Source organism: Gorilla gorilla, chromosome 15, assembly GCF_029281585.2.
Source record: "Gorilla gorilla gorilla isolate KB3781 chromosome 15, NHGRI_mGorGor1-v2.1_pri, whole genome shotgun sequence".
NCBI lineage: Eukaryota > Metazoa > Chordata > Mammalia > Primates > Hominidae > Gorilla > Gorilla gorilla.
Window position 1 is genome coordinate 32,205,740 of NC_073239.2, and position 23,847 is coordinate 32,229,586.

At 49.5% G+C, this 23,847-nt stretch overlaps 3 protein-coding genes and 1 long non-coding RNA gene across 12 annotated transcripts; 2 read left to right on the top strand and 2 right to left on the bottom strand.

Moving 5' to 3' along the window:
- Positions 1 to 687: 687 nt before the first annotated feature.
- Positions 688 to 3,493, bottom strand: LOC109023172 (uncharacterized). The gene is made up of 2 exons (XR_002002536.4): positions 3,277 to 3,493; positions 688 to 2,457 (listed from the first exon to the last, which is right to left on the bottom strand). It is a non-coding gene; the product is annotated as an uncharacterized lncRNA (long non-coding RNA).
- A 20-nt stretch (positions 3,494 to 3,513) lies between these two features.
- On the top strand, positions 3,514 to 6,636 carry SDR39U1 (short chain dehydrogenase/reductase family 39U member 1). 4 transcript variants are annotated; one of them, XM_019009782.2, is made up of 7 exons: positions 3,603 to 3,664; positions 3,966 to 4,072; positions 4,158 to 4,240; positions 4,605 to 4,726; positions 5,262 to 5,393; positions 5,476 to 5,619; positions 5,910 to 6,636. In XM_019009782.2, exons 1-7 carry the CDS (start codon positions 3,649 to 3,651, stop codon positions 6,317 to 6,319), a joined length of 1,014 nt encoding a protein of 337 aa, XP_018865327.1. In that variant the 5' UTR covers positions 3,603 to 3,648; the 3' UTR covers positions 6,320 to 6,636. The 4 variants fall into 4 exon arrangements, with proteins under 4 accessions (XP_063553800.1, XP_018865327.1, XP_018865328.1 ...); XM_019009783.2 differs by lacking the exon at positions 5,262 to 5,393; XM_063697730.1 differs by lacking the exons at positions 3,603 to 3,664; positions 4,605 to 4,726; positions 5,262 to 5,393 and adding an exon at positions 3,514 to 3,600.
- A 1,356-nt stretch (positions 6,637 to 7,992) lies between these two features.
- On the bottom strand, positions 7,993 to 17,116 carry KHNYN (KH and NYN domain containing). 6 transcript variants are annotated; one of them, XM_063697729.1, is made up of 8 exons: positions 17,011 to 17,116; positions 15,445 to 15,662; positions 13,781 to 14,928; positions 13,539 to 13,669; positions 13,359 to 13,455; positions 10,224 to 10,331; positions 9,914 to 10,015; positions 7,993 to 9,366 (listed from the first exon to the last, which is right to left on the bottom strand). In XM_063697729.1, the coding sequence occupies exons 1-8, from the start codon at positions 17,114 to 17,116 to the stop codon at positions 9,117 to 9,119; spliced, it is 2,160 nt and encodes a 719-aa protein (XP_063553799.1). In that variant the 3' UTR covers positions 7,993 to 9,116. The 6 variants fall into 6 exon arrangements, with proteins under 6 accessions (XP_063553799.1, XP_055218250.2, XP_004055073.5 ...); XM_055362275.2 differs by lacking the exon at positions 17,011 to 17,116 and adding an exon at positions 16,580 to 16,754; XM_004055025.5 differs by lacking the exon at positions 17,011 to 17,116 and adding an exon at positions 16,385 to 16,456.
- Positions 17,031 to 22,536, top strand: CBLN3 (cerebellin 3 precursor). Its single transcript, XM_004055026.5, has 3 exons — positions 17,031 to 17,663; positions 18,013 to 18,132; positions 18,432 to 22,536. The coding sequence occupies exons 1-3, from the start codon at positions 17,364 to 17,366 to the stop codon at positions 18,627 to 18,629; spliced, it is 618 nt and encodes a 205-aa protein (XP_004055074.1). The 5' UTR covers positions 17,031 to 17,363; the 3' UTR covers positions 18,630 to 22,536.
- The last annotated feature ends 1,311 nt before the right edge of the window (positions 22,537 to 23,847 follow it).

A 23,847-nucleotide genomic window follows, 5' to 3' on the forward strand; every position in this document is an offset into this window, starting at 1 on the left:
GCCAACGAATACGGTGGGGGTCAGTGGATGAAAAATTAGTAAGAGAAAAATATCAAGGGTAAGAGGGATTCTGGCTAACCCAAACTAACAGGATTCATGTGAAGATAGGCCAAGGTCATCAGACATCACCTAGGGGATGAAGGATGAGGGGCCTGATCAGAGATTAAGAGTGATCAGATATCAAGGGTGAGGGGGTTCTTGCTAAACTGACTTAGCAAGGCTCTTTGCGAAAACTGGATTTTACAAAGAGGTGTACAAATGAGCCTAGAAGGTTCAGAAGCCTGACTAAAGTTTGGCCAAGCAAACAATCTTTGTCACAACCTCATTCCCAAGACACATTTCATTTTTTGGCTTCTGGGATTTTTTTATTTTTCTAGCTAACTTGGCAATACATTTAAATGGAGGTATGTTTAATTTTATCCAGCATATCCAGGAATTTTAAACTGGGAGTTTTTTAAACTATACGTGCCACTATAATGTTCCCCTCATATGGTTTTCAAAGATCACTCAGCTTGCAATGTGTGAAATAGTTTGGAGAGGAGAAACATGCAAAAGCAGGAAGACCTACTAGGAGACTACTGCAGATATTTACACAAGACAGAATAACTCATAAGACGATTGTGATGGCAGAGACAGAGGGAAATATGAGGAAATTTCAAAATGTTGTGGAAAAAATGAATTAAAAGATTAAAAAATATAAAATATAAACTTTATTTTTCAACATAAGTTCCACTAACTTCAAGACACTTTCGTAAGAAATGACACCAGCCATTTAGTACACCCTAAGAACTGAGGGTCCTGGAGACTTAACCACATCAATACAGTCCTTTTTACATTATTAACTGAAGAAAACTGGGTGCCCTTGACAGAATTTTTTAAGATTAAGAAATAAAAAGAAGTCAGAAGGAGCCAAATCAGGTGGATGCCTAAAGATTTCCCATTGAAACTCTAACAAAATTGTTCTTGTATGATGAGAGACATGAGCAAAAGCATTGTCACGGTGGAGAAGAACTGTCTGGTGAAGCTTTCTCAGGTGTTTTTCTGCTAAAGCTTTGGCTAACTTTCCCAAAACACTCTCAATAGGCAAATTAATGTTATCATTCTTTGGTCCTCCACAAAGTCAACAAGGAAAATACCTTGAGTATCCTAAAAAAACTGTTGCCATTACCTTTGCTCTTGACTGGTCTGCTTTGCTTTGACTTCCTCGTCTTGATAGCCATTGCTTTGATTGTGCTTTTTCTTCAGGATCATACTGGTGAAGCCATGTTTCATCTCCTGTTACAATTCTTTGATGAAATGCTTCAGGATTGTATTAGTCTGTTTTCACACTTCTATAAAGAACTGCTGGGGACTGGGTAATTTATAAAGAAAACAGGTTTAATTGAGTCACAATTCCGCATGTCCCAGGAGGCCTCAGGAAACTTATAATCATGGTGGAAGGCAAAGGGGAAGCAAAGACCTTCTTCACATGGTGGCAGGAAAAACAGTGAGTGAAAAGCCCACAGGAAACTGCTATTTATAAAACCATCAGATCTCATGGGAACACCCTCACTACCATGAGGACAGCATGGGGGAAACTGCCCCCATGATCCAATCACCTCCCACCAGGTCTTTCCCTCAATAGCTGGGGATTACAATTCAAGATGAGATTTGGGTGAGGTCACAAAGCCATATCAAGGATCTTGACCCCACTTGTTTAAACTTTCCACTGAAAGCTCTGCTCTTAACTGTAGCAGATTTGGGTACAACAGTTTTGTTACCTATCGAGTTGAAAGTTTGCTCCACTGTAACTTTTCAGTCAGAATTGTGTAAACTGAACCAACTGAGATGTCTGTGGTGTTGGCTATTGTTTCTGCTGTTGTCAGTTCTCTTCAATTAGGGCACAAACAAGATGAATTTTTTTCCTCACAAAGTGATGTGGATAGTCTGCCACTATCTATATCTTCAACATCATCTCCTCCCCTTTTTGTTGAGACAGGGTCTCACTCTGTTACCCAGGCTGCAGCACGGTGGTGCAATCATAGCTCACTGCAACCTTGAACTGCTGGGCTCAAGCAATCCTCCTGCCTCAGCCTCCAAAGACACTGGAACCACAGGTGTGCACCACCACACTTGGCTAATTTTTAAATTTTTAGTGAGATGAGGTCTCGCTATGTTGCCCAGGCTGGTCTCAAACTCCTGGGCTTGAGAGAGGCTCGTGCATAATCCTCCCAAAGTGCTGGGATTACAGGCATGAGCCACCATGCTTGTCCATCTCCTCGTTTCTTAAAATGAGTTATGCATTTGTAGACTGCTGATTTATTTGGGGCATTGTCCTCATAAACTTTTCATAAGGCATCAATTTCATCATTCTTCACCAGAAATTCCATGTTTGTTCTTGCTTCAATTTTAGCAGAATTCAGGTTGCTTTGATAGGGGCTCTTTTCAAACTGTCTAGCCTTCTTAGTGTGTCAGATCCTGTTCAGACATGTCATATAACAAGTTAGTACAAGTTTATCTTGATGTAAAAAAAATTTGGAAACCTATGTACTTTTTAGCATAATACACATTTTCCACGAACTTTTCAAAGACCCCTCTTAGATAAATCTGGGAGAGATTCAGTATTTAAAATCAATAGGGTTTCAGACGTCCAAGAAGAGATGTGTAGTGAAAAGTTTTTATAGGGGTTAGGAGCTCAGAGGAGAGATCCGAGTTGCACAGGAGATTTGGGATGTCTTCTGTTAAAGGCTGGTAACTGAATTCAAGGCATAGATGCCTAGGGTAAAGTGCAGAATGGAAAGAGAAGGTCCTAGGATCCAGCTCTGAGGAATACCAATATTTTAAGAACTTAGCAGAGGTGGAGCAAGCATCAGAGACTGAAAAAAGGTAGGAGAAAGCAGAGAAGAGAATGTCTTTCACTGAAGCCAAACATTTTCAAAGGGAGGAAGGAATCAGCAGGTGCCCAATGATACTGAGAGGTCAAGAAAACTAACTGAAAACTAGGGATTAGATTTGGTGACACATGGGAACCTTATGTTCTTGGAGAGTGAGGAAATGAATGATAAAGGCACAAACCCTATAGGAGTGAAGTAAGAAGTAGAAAATGGAAACCACACTTGCGGGAAGTTTGGCTATGAAGGCAAAAAAAAAAAAGAATATTAGCTGGAGGAAAAACAGGTCTGGAGAAGGCTTATTTTAATATAGGGGGATCTTTGGAATGTTTAAATGTTGATAGAAAGGCGCCAGCGGAAACAGAGAGAAGAAAAAACTGGCCGAGTGGAAAGAAATCCAGATTACCGGTGGAAGGGTTCTCTTGCATTACTGATCCGCCAACTTAATAGACATCCAAAATTCTGAGGTCTGGGTAGCTTCGGGTTTTAGGTGAAGGGTTTTGTTGGTTTGGGTTTGGTTTGGTTGGTTTTCTACACTAAAGCCTTCCCTCCTCCGCCCTTTCCGGGTCCATCGGTCTAATCCCTCCCACCTCGCTTGCTATTGAAACACACAGCCTATATTTATAAGTTTTTCCGGGTCGCCGAGAAGGGTCACGCACAGGATTGCGACCTCGATTGGAACGCGCTTCCCGAAAGGGGCATGCGCAGAAAGGTCGTAGTCGCGTCTGAGGTGAGGTAAACTCTAAACTTTACGCAGGCGCGTTAGGTCCTAGTCGCTATGCGTGTGCTTGTGGGTGAGGGAGGGCAGAAAGGGAGAGTGCTGGGCGGGCTTAGTCGGAGATTGAGGACTGGGAATCCGCTTCCGGGAGGGCACTGTCTAGTGCACAGGCAACCTGGCCTTGGCCTCCTAGCCCGAGAAGCCGAATCTCCCTAATCCCTGTGACCTGTGTCACCTCTGCATCGCGAGGAGGGGGATAAGTGGGGAGAAGTCTGGTGTCAGATGGGATGGCGCCGGAAGAGGGTGCCACAGCGGGGACGGAAGGCGCCCCCACCCCAACTCCACGGGAATATAAACAATTTGTATTTTCCGATCAGGTGGCGGGACAGGCTTCATTGGGACAGCCCTAACCCAGCTGCTGAATGCCAGAGGCCACGAAGTGACGTTGGTCTCCCGAAAGCCCGGGTCCGGCCGGATCACGTGGGTAAGTCCATCCTCTGGAAGCGGGTGGGAGGGCAGAGTTGGGCGGCGCAGGGCGGGGCAGGGGCACTGTGTGCTTTCTCCGACAGGATGAGCTCGCTGCATCGGGGCTGCCGAGCTGCGATGCCGCCGTCAACCTGGCCGGAGAGAACATCCTCAACCCTCTCCGAAGGTCAGCCCGGGCCCTAAAGCTGATACCCACTAGAGCACAGGGAGGAAAGTGCCCCACTGATGAGAACCTGTGAGCTATGGGTAATGGAGCTCCCAGATTCCGAACTAAACCGATATCCCAGACTATTCATTCTGCTCCACTCCTCCACCCAGTCAGCCAATTGGCTTAAGTCCTCACGTATAATTCAGGATGCCCAGGAAATGAATGCCCTTTCCGTCTACAGGAGACATTGACTGTTTCTCTTAAGCCAAAATTCAGGGCTTTACAAGAAATTGGTATGAAATAGCTCCCAGGAAAAGACAGAGAGAGGGATGTGTGCACTTATGTATTTAGTGGCTTTTTATTTCCCATGTTTCTCCTGCAGATGGAATGAAACCTTCCAAAAAGAGGTTCTCGGCAGCCGCCTAGAGACCACCCAATTGCTGGCTAAAGCCATCACCAAAGCCCCACAACCCCCCAAGGCCTGGGTCTTAGTCACAGGTGTAGGTATGCCCCCCAAATCACCAGCCCCTTATATTCGCCAGGGGAACGGGGTAACTCAGACCTCTGTAGCTATGCACACACCAGAGCACTGATCTTTTCCAGGCAAAATGACTTCCTAGGCCCTTGATCCATGCATGTTTCTCCTGACCTTTGTGTACTTTCACTAAGAAATTGAGACCCTGAAAAAAGAGTGGGGAGTGGCATCACTCAGTGCCAGGGAAAAGTCCACCTATCCCAAAGTCCCTTACTTCTCACACCATAGTTCTTTAGGAACAGAGTTCCTGGTCACCTTTGGGACCAAGTAATTGGAAACAATTATACACACCAGCCACTATTTGAAGTGTTTTATGCTTATTATCATTTATTCCTTACAACAACCCTATGAGGTAGGTACTATTATTCCCATTTTAAAGATGTGAAAATTCTATACAGAGAGGTTAAGTAACTTGCATCAAGTCAGAGAGTTAATAAATGAGGGAGCTGATTAAAATTCAGGCGCCTGGTACCCAAGTTCCTGTTCTTAACCACTACACTCTAGCAGCCTCTAAGTTTAGCCCTGCAACCAAAGAGTTCCTCCAGGGAAGGAACGCTTCAGGTCATGGAGAAGTTCAAGGGGAAGATATCCAAATGGCTCTGTCTCCAAATGGGGAGATCCTAAGGGCCAAAGAAGGTGAGGCCAAGGGGAGCCTCCACTACAGAGAGCCAGGCAGGACCAAGGACACCCAGGGCAAATGATTGTGTTCCACCGGCAGCTTACTACCAGCCCAGTCTGACTGCGGAGTATGATGAAGACAGCCCAGGAGGGGACTTTGACTTTTTCTCCAACCTCGTAACCAAATGGGAAGCTGCAGCCAGGCTTCCTGGAGATTCTACACGCCAGGTGGTGGTGCGCTCAGGTGAGAAACGGGCCTGGGTATCAGACAGGGTTGGAATGTCTTCTCTGGGCTGGGGAAGTGATGGGATTAGGAGAGCTGAGATTACAATTACAGAGTGAGAGGATGCCACCACTTCTAGCCAACCTGCAGATGAGAAGGTGTGAGGTCTTAAAGAGAGCCATACTGCTCACTTCTGTTACAAAGCCAAGTCAGCATGGGGAGAGTGAGGAAGGGGAAACAGAAACCAGGAGGAGCAGTGGGCTCCTTCAAGGCTGAGAGGACCCCTGTACCTTCCCTCTTGCCTGCTCTAGGGGTTGTGCTGGGCCGTGGGGGTGGTGCCATGGGCCACATGCTGCTGCCCTTTCGCCTGGGCCTGGGGGGCCCCATCGGCTCAGGCCACCAATTCTTCCCCTGGATACACATCGGGGACCTGGCAGGAATCCTGACCCATGCCCTTGAAGCAAACCACGTGCACGGGGTCCTGAATGGAGTGGCTCCATCCTCCGCCACTAATGCTGAGTTTGCCCAGACCTTGGGTGCTGCCCTGGGCCGCCGAGCCTTCATCCCTCTCCCCAGCGCTGTGGTGCAAGCTGTCTTTGGGCGACAGCGTGCCATCATGCTGCTGGAAGGCCAGAAGGTGATCCCACGGCGAACACTGGCCACTGGCTACCAGTATTCCTTCCCAGAGCTAGGGGCTGCCTTAAAGGAAATTGTAGCCTAAGTAGGTCGTGGCAAGGGCCTGAGGCCTGTTCCTCACAGGCTTCCAGGTTAGGCACTGTGAATAGGCTCAGCTCCTCTAGAGAGCTGAAGCCATCTGGTTCTTAGATTTCTCTCCCAGTCCTCTTTCCCATTGTTCTGTTGCTCCACCTTATTGTCTCAAGGCCGTAATCTCATCAGGTTGGGACATTAATCTTTTCAACTCCTTGTAAGATTTCCCAGTTTGGTTTCTCTACATGTCCTGCAGCTGCCCCACTTCTCCTTTACGCTGTGTAGAGAATGCTCTGCAGTTTAGGCAATAAAAATAAATTGTCTCACTAACCTTGGCTCATCTCTTTGGCCTAGATTCTCCTGGGATTTACTTCAAGGAATGTCACCCTAGATGATTCTTCCCCAAAGATGGGGTTTTGAAAGTTATAATGGGCAGTATCTCTCATCACCGTCTCCCTTCTTGGTCCTTCAGTTGCCAAAAGAACTTGTCACAAGTTTGGGACATCAGGTTATGATAAAGATAGACACTAGAAGAGAGAATGATGATCCATTTCCAATGGGCCCTGTAGTCACCCTGGATGCTGTCAGAGTGCCATTAGGATGCCAGTAGAGGAAGAGGTAAGGCCCAGGTGTAGGATAGCCTTCAGTCTGTGTCACCAAATGGCAAGTGCATTACTAACCACACAGTGGTCCCAGTTTATCAGGCTGCAGCAGAACAAAGTCAACATCCCTGTCTATAAGAAGCTTAGGACTTGCCTCTCATCTGACTGGGGCCACTCAGTCAACCAGGGCCCTTAGCACAAAAGGGCAGAAGACACTTTTGGTCTACTGCACACCCACCATCACTGAAAGTGAAAAGGGCAAGAAACCAATCAAGAAGTATAAACAACCCTATCAGGAAAAAAAAAACTCCAAGGTTTTCATCTAGGACCCTTTTTACCTACCTAAAGCTGTGACATCTGCCATAACTTGACCAGACACAGTTCCCTCAGCCACCAGTTCAGGCCATACTAACCAATCTCTTCTCAGGGACCTCTGGGTTATCTCTTAATCATTGTCACCTCTTTGACCAGCCTGTCTCCAACACACCTGCCCCCAGCCTGGGTCAGTATGGTACAGTGGTGTAAATCACCAAAAAGGAAGGGGTGAGGACACAAGGACCCTCCCCATCATCATTACACTCTCCATGCAGTATTCAACTCCCTGTGCCACTCAGAGGGAGGCAGAAGTCAGGGCCTGGAAAAGATCTTGTCCAGAGACTCCCCACAGGCCCACACAGAACAGAACCCAGGGGCACCTGTCCTACTTCTTTATCTGGTCTTGGATTCCAGGAAGTTGACTGGCTCTGTATTGTTCCTGGAGGTATGACCAGCCTCAAAGGTAGATGTAACAGAAAAGCATACTTTAGGCTGCACTAAAGTAAGGAGTACTGATTAATACCGTCTACACAGGGAATGTGCTACCCTGGAGATAGTAAATTCCCTGGCACTGGAGGACTTCAAGCAGATCCAGGGCAATGACCTCTAGGAATCAGGGTGAAGAGAGCATGTCAGTAACAGCAGAGTTGTTCTGGTGGCCAGTCAAGTGCCTTCCAACTCTGGTTCTTTCATTTTCCAGATAATTGGTTCATCTAGAACCAACTGGTTCAACTTCCGTTAAGTCCTCCCATCCCCATACACACACACATAAAGCAGAAGTGTGCCTTGCTTTATGCAACATATGTCTTCCATAGAGAAAATGTTAGGGTCGGATCACATTAATATTGTCATTGCAGAGCATGGCTTCATCGATTTGGTGAAAAATCGACGTGTTCATCTCAACACCAGGAAGTGCATCTAACCAGGGATTTGCCAACACATTTGTTAGTCTGTAAACAAACACTTGAATACAACAGGAGAGCTGCCATTTATAGGAACCCTGAGAGTATTTTGATAATGCAGTCATCCCTAATTTACCTATTGTGTAAATGTAGATTTTGGAGGTTGCTCAAAAGGGATGCAGCCATTATAGGGCATGTTATAGTGAGAATGCAGTGTTAAAATCTAGGGTGTGGATCCTGGAGACAAAGGACCCACATCTCTCTGAAAGTGAGGTTTCGGTTAGAGAGCCTGTGCAGCCACAGGCAGACACACCTGAGACTTGGTCCAAGCACCTTTCCTCCAAGAAGCTTTCCTCTATGTTCTCATTTCTCCTCCCAACAGGTATTTTTACCCCTGATTTGTAGGCAGAAGTAAAGCCCAAGCAACTCAATCAAGGTCACAAACAGGCATAGCTGAGACCAGAAGCCAAGTCTCCCTCTGCCTTCTTCACTAGCTCACTCCACCCTATCGTGGCCCAGTCCACATAACACTGTGCCAGGGCCTAGCATCTCCTTCCACGCTCCCAGGAGCTCAGCAAGGGAGCATCTTGTTCTCTGGCCATCCAGAGCAGCAGCCAGGGAGAGGAACAGCTTAACTTCCTGTCACTTCCTGCCCACCCTGCCCTCCACCCTAGCTCAGCTTGGAGGTGGAGCCAACAGTCTCAGTCTCCAGAACGAATCCTCTCTAGCAGCCCCCACTCCCTACAGAAACCCTGTGCTAAGGCAAAGTTGAGAAGTTAAGGCTGAGCAGAACCTCTTGAGATCTGGCTGAGGTCCTGACTCGGTAAGATCAGTTCACTTTATGGACCTGTCCCAAAGTGGCTTCCCTGATCCAAAGCACCAACTCAGGGTGCCTCTGGATCAGAGTGAGCAGCAAAGGGACTCTCACAGAAAGGGCTGAGCTGGAGGCGGCTGGAGCTGACAGGGCGGCAGCCACTCAAGCAGGTGAGGCTCAAAAGTTAAGACTGAGCAGGGCCTCAGACAGTTGGTTGATGTCCCGGCAGTATGGCTCCCGCTGCAGGATGAAGTCCACTTTGTGATCCTGACCCCAAAACACCTCCAGCAGCTGCCGCCGGAGCCGCTCTGTTTCCCGGGTCTTCCGAATGCCACCACTACCTTTTTCCTCTTCTCTCCCCTGCTGCTGTTTACCATGTTCTGCAAAGCCCCTGGAAGGATGCTGAGCCTTAGAAGACCCCTGCGTCCTGGGAAGAAACAGACCAAAAAGAGCTCATGAGCATCCTGCGGGGGAAATTAGATCTTAGTGGGCTACCCCTCTCTTAATTGTCCTGCCTATTCCTGGCTTTGGGGGAGAAATCCTGAAGTTCCTGAAGCTGACCACTGAGTGGCAGTATCAACCCACTTCTGAAGGGAAGATGGGCCGTTCTTTTAGAAACAGGGTGAACTCTGCCACTATTATGATCTAGTTCTAGTCCTAAATGAATCACTTATGTAATGGTCAGCAGAAGGCATGCTGAATACAACTGGCTGTCAGTATAAGCAACCATTTTCCAAATAACTCCATCAAACATGCTGATTAAGAGAAACAGGAAGCAGGTGTTTCCCTCCCAGCAAGGAGGTTCTATGTCAGGATCCCCTGGGAAGCTTATAAAGGCCAAGGCCAATGCAACTCAAACCACTGCAAAATTAAGCTGGCCCAAACTGAGGTCACACTTCCACCCAAGTCTCTGGGCCTGCTGAGAGAGGGCCAGGGGTGGGGGCTGCCTGCAAGTAGTCTAGGGGATTGATTACCTGGCTGGCTTCTTCAGAAATTCATCCAGGGTGGGGCCGTTTCGCCCCAGTGGGTCATCAGGTACCATGAAGAGGTTTCCCACAAAGGTAAAGGGCAGCAGGCTGGATGGCGAAAGATAATGTGTGGTCACAGAGGGGGCCCTTGCCCACCTCCCAGACAACTGAGACCAGTATCACCAGAAGCTGCTGGCTCCATGCTTCAAGAAAACTTCACCTTCTTCCCAGAGTTTTCACCCCATGGCCAGAGCAGAGCTGGCTTTAGAAAAACATCTGCATCTGTGCCCAGTTCTCAGCGGGAGGGCTCCCTCACCGTTCTCTGATGATTGCCATCCACTTCTCAGACTCCTCCGCCAGGTCCCGGAACTGGTCATTGGAGACAATTATCCCATCTGTCTCTTCAGCCAGCTTCACCATGAACCTGTCTCCAAAACCACAGCAACCGAGAGAGGGTTGAAAAATTACCTACTGGGTACAATGTTCACTGTTTGGATCATGGTTACATTAAAAGCCTAGACTTCACCACTATAGCAAAACTGTACTGGTATCCCCCAAATCTATAAAAATAAAAGTAAAAACCACAGCAACCATTTGGGACTCTCCAAGGCCCCAACCCCAGAAGTTTTACTGTCTCCCATAAGCCACTTCTGGTGATGGAGATCTGGCCCCCTACCTCACCTTGACCCAGCTACAGGCAACTGACTAGATGCAAGTGCCACGGCCTAGAGAGGAAACAAAGATGAATCCAAGGTGGTCTCCCAGTAGCATCGTATCTGCCAACCATAGTCCTTCACCCAACACTTTGTGCCTCGTTAGTAAACAGTAAGATCTAGCTCTGTCTTCCACCCTGCCCAAACAATCCCTTGCAAATCCAACATGCCCTTCCTTTGAAAAGCCTTGTGCTCTGCTCCCTTCCTTCCCAGGCCCACCATTACCACCCCAGTAATTCAGATATTGCAACTGAGATTATGCATAACCTCCTAACAAGGGGGTCCCCGCCTCTGACCACTCACCCACCCTCCAGTCTCCCCTGCCCTGCCCCAAGAAAGCATGCTTATCACCTACACAAAACTCTTCCACACTTGCCCTTTATTTACCAAATAAAGTCCACACACCCAGGCCTGGCAGCTAAGGCCTTCTACAGGCCAGCTCAAATCACCCTTACAGCCTTATCTCTCCCAATATTCCCTAACCCACTCTCAACTCCAGCTAAAATCAATAATCAGATTACACTCTGCTCTCCACGTATGTCTTATGCTGACTTCCATATTTCTCCAACTATTTCCTCTATCTGGAAGGCACTTCCCAAGACTTGCTAAGGAACAGAATTACCAAGCGAACTTTTTTTAAAAATGCCTGGGCTCCACTTCAGTAATTCTGATTCCACAAGACAGGGTAGGACTCATGAAGTGATGGGTGGTGGTCTTTTTAACAGATTTAGAAACGAAGAGATCCAACCCATCCCAGTCTTCTCAACACAAAAACTCACAAATCTCTCCTTCCCACAAAACCCCAGCCAGAATGGGGCTCCCTTCCCTCTGAGTTCCTGTAGTGTTTGATTTATGGTTTCTTTCGGCTCTCTAGTCAAGAATCAGATCTTGTTCCCAGTGTTCCCACCTCCTCCTGCAGGCCATGCACCTAGTACTAAGTGAGCAGTCAGTATTTGAAAGATAGTGTGGTATAGGGGGAACTGGGAGTCAGGATTAGGTGTGACAGATATCGGGCTCTGAGCTTCTGTCTGGGAAACAAATTAAGGGAATGACATACAAACGTCTATGGCCGGGCTTGGTGGCTCACACCTGTAATCCCAGCACTTTGGGAGGCTGAGGTGGGCGGATCATGAGGTCAGGAAATCAAGACCACCCTGGCCAACATGGTGAAACCCCATCTCTACTAAAATGCAAAAAGTTAGCTGGGCATGGTGGCATGCACCTGAAGTCCCAGCTACTCAGGAGGCTGAGGTAGGGGAATCACTTGAACCTGGGAGGCAGAGGTTGCAGTGAGCCGAGATCGTGCCACTGCAATCCAGCGTGGCGACAGAGCAAGGCTCCGTCTCAAAAACAAACCAAAAAAAAAATTATATGGTACACTTATGGTATGCAAATGGTATTTTCCAGTTAAGCATATTTTACTATGATCGCATTACACAGTATGTTGTTCAGCAACATTCATTTCGTATGCCTACGCTGTGTACCACTGTGCTTATTCACCGTTATTGGGCGAATTCCCAATTTATATTATGTTATCTGCCAACCAGGTCCCACACAACTGGGCAGACACATGCCTTTAACATTCATTAAAACGAACTCAATCTTCAGTTTCAATTCTGTTTCAATGCAGGTGTGGAAAGAAGATTCCATATCTTGGGTAATCTGTGACATCTAGATATAAATAGAATAACATTGGGAGAACGTAAACTGCTTTTTTGTAGAATATCATTTACTTGTTAAGGAATAGAAGGTAAGTGTTTGAAAAGACAAAGTATATAATCACTATGGTTTGGAAAAACTAATTTTTAAAAACTGTATAATGTCCTAGAGAATAAAGAACTTGTAAATTTTTTAACTTGGCTTTCTAAAATCTGCTCATTTCTCACACCACCTAGGCAGACTATGGTAGAAGTGTGCCTTGTATTTTCATTCAAACCATCTGGCAGCTTTGAGGTCTAATTTCCCTTTGCTAAGACAGGTAACCACTCTGACCCTCTGTCTCCACGACTGTAGATTGGAGATATACCCGCTGCCACACTTGAGTAGGTCTGTGCAAAGTTAGGATGGAATGTCACTGTACTCTTGCCTAGCACCTTGAGCAAGGCAAGCACATACCTTATCTTTTTCATATATTCACAAGGAGGGTAAATGAATGGAGGAGGACCCTGAGACAAAGAGGTTAATTCACTAAGAAAAGTTCCACAGTCAAAGTCAATGAGTAGTACTACTTGAGGCTCAAATTCAGATCTTCCAATTCTAAATCCAGTGATCTTTCTATTATACCATGTTTTGTACAGTCCTATTATTCATGTGTTGTGTTTCTCCATTTTACTTGTTATTTTGACCTTTACTCTGGTTTTTCCAGAATGTTAGGGAAATTTCTCTGCATGTTTGGAAATTCAGGTTATAAGAAGACATCTGCCAGCTACTTATGTAACCAGCTTTCCCACCTTTCCACTAAACCAGTATTTTCTAGACAGTAAGGCACTATATAAATACAAGGTATCATTTTGTTTGATGAATGATGAATAGACAAACATGGTTGTCTACAGTTCATCTCATCACACGTGCAGGGCAGGTTTACCTACCCAATCATAAGGCACACAGAGGAATAACTGGCCCCTTACCCACCACCAAGGCTTAGAAACAGCGTAAACCACCAGGAGCTTTTCTCTCTCCCTCAATCTTCCACAGGGCTCCCTGAATATCAAGCCTGGGGCCAGGAGAGGAGCAAGTACCTGTCATCATAGGAGGAGATCCTCTTGCCATCCATGACTCGTGAGGGTGTGAGGGAGAGCAGGCTGAGAGAATACAGCTTTTGCAGGAAGTGACTCTCTATTGAAAAAGAACATATTAGGGTTCTCCTCAAGGTGGAAACAGAGCCTATCCTGGGACACTGAAGACCAGGCCCAACTCACCTCTGACTTTGGCATCCTTACTGAAGCGCCACTGAGGCACAAAGACAGTTATGTCACGGTGACCACGGTCCCAGAAGTACTGCACAGCAATGGCAATGCCCCGGCTGGAGAAGTAGTGCTGGAGGCCATGCCTGTAGTGGGAGGGGGTCGGCCAGAGGAGGGGCTTGGCACCCTGGCTACAATGCCAGCCCCTCAGGACATATCCTCCCTCTCCTAGGCCCTTAGCCCCACCAGGTACTCACACCATGGCCACGTTGCTGCCGTCAATGACAATATGGCGGAGGTCTGGCTGGCCAGGCACATTGGCAAGGCACAGGGTGAAAGGATCCTGCAGGGCCTCCTTGAAACGCTGTGTGCCAGTCACCAAGTTGCCCCCTCGGGTGCCTCGTTTCCATTGAGGCCCCCGACCCCGTGCCATGCCCTGCTGCTTGTCTCCCCTGTCCCCCACGTCTCCCCGGTCTCCGCAGTCACCCCGGTCTCCACAGTGCCATGGGGGTTCCGGTGCAGGTGGAGGGCTGGGCACCCTCGGAGGAGAGGCATTCCCATTGTGGAGCCGCTGGAGGAGGGAGGCTCCTCGGGACTGAGCTGCCCTGTGACAGGAGCCATGGGCACCAGGAGGCTCACGGTGGACACAGAACCCTCCTCCTCCCAGAGTTATCTCCTCCTTCCCCAGGGCCTTCCCTTTCAGGGGTGCTGACTCCCTTGCCCCTCCGCCCACTGACTGTGGCCTGAGGGCCACTTCTCTCTCCCACGCCTCTTCCCCAGGCAACTCCTTCCACCCCAAATCCACCTCCCTGGGACCACCCTGTTTCCCTCCCTCCTTCTCCACAGCGTAAGTGTCTCCCCTTGCTCCCCTGGAATCTCCGGGTCCCATAGATCCAGTGTCCAGGGACTCCCTGCCGTCACTAGGGGGAGCTCTCACTCCTTGGCACTGAGCACCCAGCAAGCCTGAGCTCCGCCCCTCCCAAGAAGCCAGTGCTCCTGGCCCCTGCCCACTAGACGCCTCCTGCACCAGACTCAGCAGCTCCTCCTGGACAGCCAGGGGCAACTGCAACAGAGCCTCTCTATGGGCATCCCCCGGGGACTGCAGCAGGGCAGAGAAGTCTCTCAGCACTCCAGTACACTGAGAGGCTCCGGAAGATGGTCCTGGCGTGAAGTCCCAGCTCAGCCGCTCTGCCAGCTCTTCTACCCGGCTCTGAGCCATGACAAAGGCTTCAGTCAGGCCACTGATCATCAGTGAGCCTGGCGCCCCGGGCACCAGATGGGCTGACGTGCTCCAGGCCAGGCAGTCAAGGAAGAAGCCCTGGGCTCCCAGAAAGATGCAGTGCAGTTTGGGCGGGTAGTGGATTTCATCCTGCAGTTCTGGGCTGCAGAGGCCCTTCAGGTACTCCTGGTTGGGAAGAAGGGAAGGTCAGGAAAAGTAAACTAACTGGCCCAGATCACCCCTCCTGGCTCCTTGCTCGCTCCTGAGCTCCACGATGTCTGGAGTATCCACATGATGTTATTCCCATTTTAGAGATAAGGAAACTGAGACTCCCATCACAAAGCTGGTACATGATTGAGCCATCCTGGAACCCCAGCCTAATCCCAAAGGAAGCAATGTGGCCCAGCCTCCCACCCCACAGTGCATTCCTTGGTGGGGCCAACTTGTTCAGCCAGATATCTCTATTCTCCCAAAGAGCACAGAATGATTTTTGCCAGCCTGGGCCATCACAGAAGAAATTAAGCTGAAACTGAAAACAAATATAGAGTTGGAAAGTCCCTCAAAACTCAGGGGCACTGAGGTTGCCAGTGAGACAACCAAGAAGTGGAGATCCTCCCCAGGCCCTTCCTCTTCCCTGCTCTCCTCCGCCCTGGGGGAAAGCGTCCTTGGTGCCTGGAGGGATGGGGGAGAGAAGGCGTTCACCTTGGCTCTGCTGGCGTTTTCCTTGGGGCCCTCCAGCTGCAGCCAGATGTGGGGGTTGTCCGGACAGTCCTTCGGAAGGACGCTCACCCCCACGCTGAAGATGCGCTCCACATGGGGCTGCTGTTCCCGAACCTTGTTCTCAGCCTCCGCAGACACCGCAAAGCGGTCTGGGGACGCGGGGCGGGCCCCCCAGGTAGGCATGGCTGCTGCCCCCAGCCCTGGAAGGGGAGAAGGCAGCTCAGAGCCTCATTGTACCCTCAATCCAAATCCTGGTTCCTGGGACTACACCAGCTATCAACAGGTCGCACCTAGTTAAGGCTCTGGTAAACAGCCCCAGGAGGTGACAAGCATCTGAGTCCACTGGAGGTAGGGAGGGTGTATGTCACGCAGGCCTCTCCGGAGAGGAAGTCCCGGTAAACAAGGCTGTCTATCAAGAGTGGGCGTCTGGGCTTTGGAAAAGGATGACCACAGTCCGGAGCAAGAAGGGTGGGGGGGCTCCAGCTCGGCCTGGAGGCCAGAAGGAGTCTCCTGGGGGACTCTGAAGCTTCTTAAGGACGAATCCTCAGCAGGGGATTGAACTAGGCTGTCCTCTGGGGGCCCTGGTCTGCCATTTCCAAGGTTCCAGCCACTCCCACCCCTCCCCCAGCCGTCCGCTGCCCCTCTCCGTCAGGCCACCAGCACCGCCCAGGGCCCAGGGGCCGGGCCGGGCCGGGCCCGCCCACCGCGGACTGGGGCAGCCACCCCGGGCCGGGCCTACTCCGCACCGCGGCCCCCGCTCTCCGCTCCCGGGCGCGGGGGAGGGGCGCGCCTACCGCCTCCGCCGCCCGCGCCGGCTTCGGGTCCTCTCAGCGCCCGCCAGGCCCCCGCTTTGCCCGCGCCCCCAGCCCAGGGGACAAGGGCAGGGGGCCCGAATCTGGGCGGGCCTTCCCGGGTTCCTCACCCAACGGGGACCTCTCTTGTCCACATCGCACGCAAACTGTTTCTTGAGTCACTTCCTGGCCCGGGGCGGAGTCAGCCCAGCTCCTCCCGGCTGCGCGCCCTCCTCCCAACCCCGCCGCCGCGCCCAGAGGCCCCGACGGGCCCGCTCGGCCTAGTCCCCTTGGCGGCTCCAGGGCTCGCTCCTTGCGCTTCTCACCAGCCCTCCCGTCTGTCTCCCGGCCCTCAGGGTCCTCGCGCATTCTGCGCAGTTACTTCTCGGAAAGGGGAACCATGCGTTGAAAGTTGTTTCCCGCGAATAAAGATGTGGCCGACCAAAGAGGCAGCGTGACTGGCCCACTGGTGCTCTAGGCCCAAGCACTTTCCACCAAAGCAATCGTGGCGGAGGGGGTAGGCGGGAGGCGGGAGGCGGGAGGCGGGAGGCGGGAGGCGGGAGGCGGGAGGCGGGAGGCGGAGGGTACCCCTGGTGGAGTACCCCTTTCTTCCAACAAATGGAAAGATGCCACGAAGAAGGGCTGTTGATTTGTGGGGGATTTTGAAGAGAGGAGGAATAGGAGGAAGGGGTTGAGGGGCTGCCTCTGGCATATGCACACACTCACACATTGTGTCACACCCCTCACACACACATACCATGTTCTCCATCCCCGCAGGTCCAGCCCTCAGTGCTGTCCCATCCAGCAGGGCTGCCCTGAAACTCTGGCTGCAGCCCTCCCGTCCAGCGGGCAGGCGGCTTCATCCCTCCTTTCTCTCCCAAAGCCCAACTGCTGTCACTGCATGCTCTGCCAAGGAGGAGGGAACTGCAGTGACAGCAGGAGTAAGAGTGGGAGGCAGGACAGAGCTGGGACACAGGTATGGAGAGGGGGTTCAGCGAGCCTAGAGAGGGCAGACGATCAGGGTGCCGGCGGTGAGAATCCAGGGAGAGGAGCGGAAACAGAAAAGGGGCAGAAGACCGGGGCACTTGTGGGTTGCAGAGCCCCTCAGCCATGTTGGGAGCCAAGCCACACTGGCTGCCAGGTCTCCTACACAGTCCCGGGCTGCCCTTGGTTCTGGTGCTTCTGGCCCTGGGGGCCGGGTGGGCCCAGGAGGGGTCAGAGCCCGTCCTGCTGGAGGGGGAGTGCCTGGTGGTCTGTGAGCCTGGCCGAGCTGCTGCAGGGGGGCCCGGGGGAGCAGCCCTGGGAGAGGCGCCCCCTGGGCGAGTGGCATTTGCTGCGGTCCGAAGCCACCACCATGAGCCAGCAGGGGAAACCGGCAATGGCACCAGTGGGGCCATCTACTTCGACCAGGTAATCCCCCTACCCCTGTCCAGGGGACCTGGAAGGACCCTGCAAGGACCTGGAAGCAACTGTCCAAGCCCACTTTGCTGTCTCTGAGGCTTTAAGAAAACAGCTTCCTACATCTTTCACTAATCTGGCCTGTTGCCCCACCACCCCACCGACGGTTTCCCCTCCCTCCACCCATACTCAGCCCTCTCCTTGCCACTTCTCACCATTTCTTTTGAATCTGTTCACTCCTATTCACTCCTACTTGCCACTCCTTCTATTCATTACTCACTGCCCCTGCCCCTAGTCCCCATGGTACCCCTGAGCCATGGGCATTTCCTGAGCCCCACTCAGCAGGCTCTGCTTCCCCCAGGTCCTGGTGAACGAGGGCGGTGGCTTTGACCGGGCCTCTGGCTCCTTCGTAGCCCCTGTCCGGGGTGTCTACAGCTTCCGGTTCCATGTGGTGAAGGTGTACAACCGCCAAACTGTCCAGGTGACCTCAGCACTGGCCCCCATCCCCGGCTCAGGAGGGTGGGGAGGGGGAAGAAGGGGAGCCCAGCTGACCTCCGGGTGGACTCTCCATTGACCTGTGTCCTGGAGGCCAGGACCAGGGGAGGAATGGGCCTGCCTTGCATTGAGTGTGGAGGATGTGCAGAGTCCAATGCTGGCCGCCCCTCAGCCCTCCCGGGAGAGCCCATTAAAACCCAGCTTCCCAAGAGGAAGCCCCTGGGAAAGTGGGGGGTCCTGAGCTAAGGGCTGGGGAATGGGGGCTAACTGGGCTCCCCTCCCCAGGTGAGCCTGATGCTGAACACGTGGCCTGTCATCTCAGCCTTTGCCAATGACCCTGACGTGACCCGGGAGGCAGCCACCAGCTCTGTGCTACTGCCCTTGGACCCCGGGGACCGAGTGTCTCTGCGCCTGCGTCGGGGGAATCTACTGGGTGGTTGGAAATACTCAAGTTTCTCTGGCTTCCTCATCTTCCCTCTCTGAGGACCCAAGCCTTTCAAGCACAAGAATCCAGCCCCTGACAACTTTCTTCTGCCCTCTCTTGCCCCAGAAACAGCAGAGGCAGGAGAGAGACTCCCTCTGGCTGCCTATCCCACCTCTTTGCATGGGACCCTGTGCCAAACACCCAAGTTTAAGAGAAGAGTAGAGCTGTGGCATATCCAGACCAGGCCTTTCCACCCATCCACCCCCAGTTACCCTCCCGGCCACCTGCTGCATCTGTTCCTGCCTGCAGCCCTAGGATCAGGGCAAGGTTTGGCAAGAAGGAAGATCTGCACTACTTTGCGGCCTCTGCTCCTCCGGTTCCCCCACCCCAGCTTCCTGCTCAATGCTGTTCAGGGACAGGTGGCGCAGGTGAGCCTGACAGGCCCCCACAGGAGCCCAGATGGACAAGCCTCAGCGTACCCTGCAGGCTTCTTCCTGTGAGGAAAGCCAGCATCACGGATCTCAGCCAGCACCGTCAGAAGCTGAACCAGCACCGTATGGGCTAGGGTGGGAGGCTCAGCCACAGGCAGAAGGGTGGGAAGGGCCTGGAGTCTGTGGCTGGTGAGGAAGGAAGGAGGGTGTATTGTCTAGACTGAACATGGTACACATTCTGCATGTATAGCAGAGCAGCCAGCAGGCAGCAATCCTGGCTGTCCTTCTATGCTGGATCCCAGATAGACTCTGGCCCTTACCTCCCCACCTGAGACTAGGGTGAGTGTGTTTGCTCTGGCTGAGAGCAGAGCTGAGAGCAGGTATACAGAGCTGGAAGTGGACCATGGAAAACATCGATAACCATGCATCCTCTTGCTTGGCCACCTCCTGAAACTGCTCCACCTTTGAAGTTTGAACTTTAGTCCCTCCACACTCTGACTGCTGCCTCCTTCCTCCCAGCTCTCTCACTGAGTTATCTTCACTGTACCTGTTCCAGCCTATCCCCACCATCTCTCTTTCTCCTGATCTGTGCTGTCTTATTCTCCTCCTTAGGCTTCCTATTACCTGGGATTCCATGATTCATTCCTTCAGACCCTCTCCTGCCAGTGTGCTAAACCCTCCCTCTCTCTTTCTTATCCCGCTGTCCCATTGGCCCAGCCTGGATGAATCTATCAATAAAACAACTAGAGAATGGTGGTCAGTGAGACACTATAGGATTACTAAACAGAAGATGCCTCTGGAGTTTGGATCGGGTGTTACAGGTACAAGTAGGTATGTTGCAGAGGAAAATAAATATCAAACTGTATACTAAAATTACATTTTAAAAGTTGAATAATGTTTGAGTTAAATAGGAAATACCAAGGTGAATTTGTGGTTTTGAAAATAAATAATTTTTTGAACTGTCACTAATCCTAAAAACAACATCAGGAACAATCTGACATCCATTCTTAGAAACTGGATCTTTGCTTCAAATATTAGTCACCATTAAAAAGAAATACCAAAAACCCTCAGGTTCCTTGGAGAATAGCTGCACACCTTAAGTAACTCCAGGCCCAGAACATGTTGTTGATGACAGAAAGCAAAGATACTTTTTAAATGTATAAAGTAAAGCTGAAAAGGCAAAGGAATCAATTTAAAGAAGCTCCCACTTGACATGCTTTGACAATTTGATTATCAAAAGGAAAATAATATAGTTAATTGGAACGAGGTGAATTTTTTAAATCCATGTACCTGCAATGATATTCAAAAAGGAAGAAGTCACTATAAAGTGTGACAAAAATTAGTTAATATACTGAGTGAAGAAGAGTGAATATAATAGGCTATTTTTAGTGAGTCGTGATAAGTACAAGAACATAAATATAGTAGGCATTTTGTCTATTTGCAAGGTACGTTTGTTTTTCTTTATCTATGTAAGTAGGGAGGGGTGAGTACAGAGAACTGTGAGTAATTCCAAGAAGATCTGGCACTGTGCCAAGAATGAAAGATGCTGGTGGAACTATTTGGGTATATTTTGCAACTAAGAAGAAAAACAGTCCAATGGCGTGTTATAAGACAATGGATTAGTCAGATGTCCAAAAGACAACTGTTCACTGCTCAGGCTTGATCGTTCATCTCCTGGAAAATGGATCCTCTGTATTACCCCACTAATTATAATGAGATATTAATTAGGCAAAACGATTAAGAGTAGGTTTGGCTGTAACAGTAAAACCCAAAATAAGAATAGCTTAAACAAAATAGGAAATCATTTTTATCTCACATAGAAAAATCTGTAAATAAGAGTCCAGGGATGGATGGCAGCCTTCTGATCATTTGAAAGCCCAGTCTTCTGTCTTGTTCTACCATCCTTAGCTTGCCACCTCATGACCCAAGACGGCTCCCTGAGCTCCAGACATTACATCAGCCTAACAGGAAGGAGGAAGGAAGAAACAACACATCTCTTTCCTTGAAAGAAGCTTTCTGAAATATGCACCAATATTTCTGATTGTGTCTCAGTAGAATTTAGTCACCCGGGCTCACCAAGCCAGGGAGCGAGGCTGGGAGCTATAGTGTTTATTCCAGGCAGCCATGTCCAGCCAGAAGTTGGGAGTTTTATAATAAGGAAGAAGGGGAAATTAGCTATTGGGGAAGACAACTAGAAGTTGTTTTTTATTGTTGTTTTTTGAGGCAGAGTCATGCTCTGTCGACCAGGCCGGAGTGCAGCGGTGCAATTTCAGCTCACTGCAACCTCCACCTCCTGGGTTCAAGCAATTCTCATGCCTCAGCCTCCCGAGTAGCTGGGATTACAGGTGCGAGCCACCACACCCAGCTAATTTTTTGTATTTTTAGTAAAGATGCGGTTTCACCATGTTGTCCAGGCTGGTCTCAAACTCCTGGCCTCATGTGATCTGATTACAGGTGTGAGCTACCACATCTGGCCACAAAGTACTACCAACTTGGTGGCTTAAAACAACTATTTATTACCTCACAGTTTCTGTGGGTCAGAAGTCCAACAAAACGTGACTGGCTTCTCTGCTCAGGGTTTCACAAGATCAAAAGCAAAGTATAAGCAGGGAAGCCTTCCTTACTGGAGAGGAAGAATTCACTTCTAAACTCATTTAAAGTTCAGTTCCTTACGGTTGTAGGACTTAGGTCCTAGCCCCCTCCATTCTCAAGCCAACAACTGCAAGCCAAGTCCTTCTCACACTTTAAATCTCTCAGGCCTACCTTTCTACCACATCTCTCTGACTTCCGTGTAGAAAGTTCTCTGAGTTTAGGGACTCGTGTGATTAGGCCCACCCAGATAAGCCAGGATAATCTCCCTATTTTAAGGTCCACAACCTGAATTGCATATTTGAAGTTCGTTTTGCCATGTAACATAACATATTCACAGGTTCCAGGGATCAAGGCATGGACATCTTCAGGACATCTGCATATCAGAGTCACTAAACTTAAAGATGGCATCATGTAGAGAAAAGGCATCCAGCTACAATACCACTGCATGGAAAACATATGGGCTTGAAAATTTCACATGATATATACAAGATAAACACCAGCTCAGATTTTAATCATTTTAGAAGGTGAACCAATTCCCAGGTCCCAACCAAAAATTCATTGATTAATAATCCAAAACTTGATCTACATTGAGATATATTTTTATTTTAGATATCTAAATTCAAAAATTGGCCTGAGCTGAGATAATGTCTCTCAGGTCTACCACCCATTTTTATAGTGGATTTAAGCATAGGTGTTATAAACTTTATAATCCTTATAATGGTATGTGTCCCTTACCAAAATGAAGCTTTTAGAGAAACTGACATATTAGTGATTCAGTTGAAATATTTAGGAGGATTTGATTGTTTTTAATCAATGTTTAAATAATTTGACTTGTTAAATGTATAGATTTTGATTTGCTGGTTATAGAAATCGTGTTCAAATATTTAGACAATTTTTCCTTCAGTAGGTTTGTGAATAGATTAAACAATAAATAAAGCACAGGTGATGGTGTGTGGTCCTCTCCAGGTACCAAAAGCTCCTCAGACTTTAAGGATCCTAACAACAGACTCCAACTATTCACCTTCCCTATGCCAATGCCGTGGCAGCTGATTCCTACAGAGAAATCCCACTGATGAAGGATTCAATGTGGATCTAAATCCATGGCCTCCAGCCACATCTGGTCCTCAATCCTGTAATCCTCAATCCTCTAACTCTTTACTGGTTTCCTTTGCCAGCTGCCCCTCGTCTTCCCCAGAATCCACTGCCGGCTTCTGTTCACTCCTTAAGTCTTTTGCCCCACCAGTTCTGCTCCCATGGCCCATGGTCAGCGGCAAACAGCCTCACCTTCCACCTCACTGAGAACACAGAAACTCCAAGCAGGACCCTGCCCACCACCACATTTACAAACTCACCTTCCTCCCCATCTCTGCTTCCTCCTGCCTGTCTCGGTGGGAGACGAGTTCCTCCTCCTGTCAAGGCTGCTATCCTCATCCACCAGTCTTGGATCCAGTTTCCTCCAGACATCCTGTCATCTGTCACTCTCCTTTCTACTCACTCCTTCGCTTCAGCAGCTCTTAAAGTTTAGGAGCTCAAGTCTCTTAAATCTAAGAGAAGACAGGCATGGAAGTAGTTGTAGATATAGGTATAGTTATCCTCAGCTCTATCTATTCCTGCAGGTAGTTAGCGTCAGCTCATCTCCTCCTTAAAGCAAAATATTGTACAAATGTCTACACTCTCGATTTGCACACCTCGTAATCACCGGTGAACTATGGCCTCCACTGCTCCACCTGAACTGCCCTCAGCCATGGCTCATAACTTCCGTGTTACTGAAGCTGGTGAACACTTCCTAGTCCTCCTGTCACTCAGTCTGTCTCTAACATTTGACCCTGCTGACTATACCCTCCTTCTAGAAGCACTCTGCCCCGACTTCCCTGACTGTGCGCTCCCTGGTTTTCCTCCACCTCTCTGCCTGTGCCCTGCATCTCTTAAGTGCTGATTTTCATCAAGTTTCTGCCCTAGCATTCTTTGGTCCTAAGACACTCTCAAAGGCACAAATGACCATCCATATGCTGACAATGTTATCTCTATCCAGGATCGCCCTTTCTGAAACTCAGACTCATACATTGAATATTCCACTTTCAAGTCTACACGCTAAAACCTGAAATTATAGTCTTTCCTCCCTGAATCTGTTCTCTCGCCCTTGTTCTCTATATCTGTAAATGGAACTTCCCTGTTGCCCAAACCAAAAATGGCCATTATCCTCAATTCTCCCCTCTCCCATAACCCTCATATCTAGTCATTCACATCCATCAGT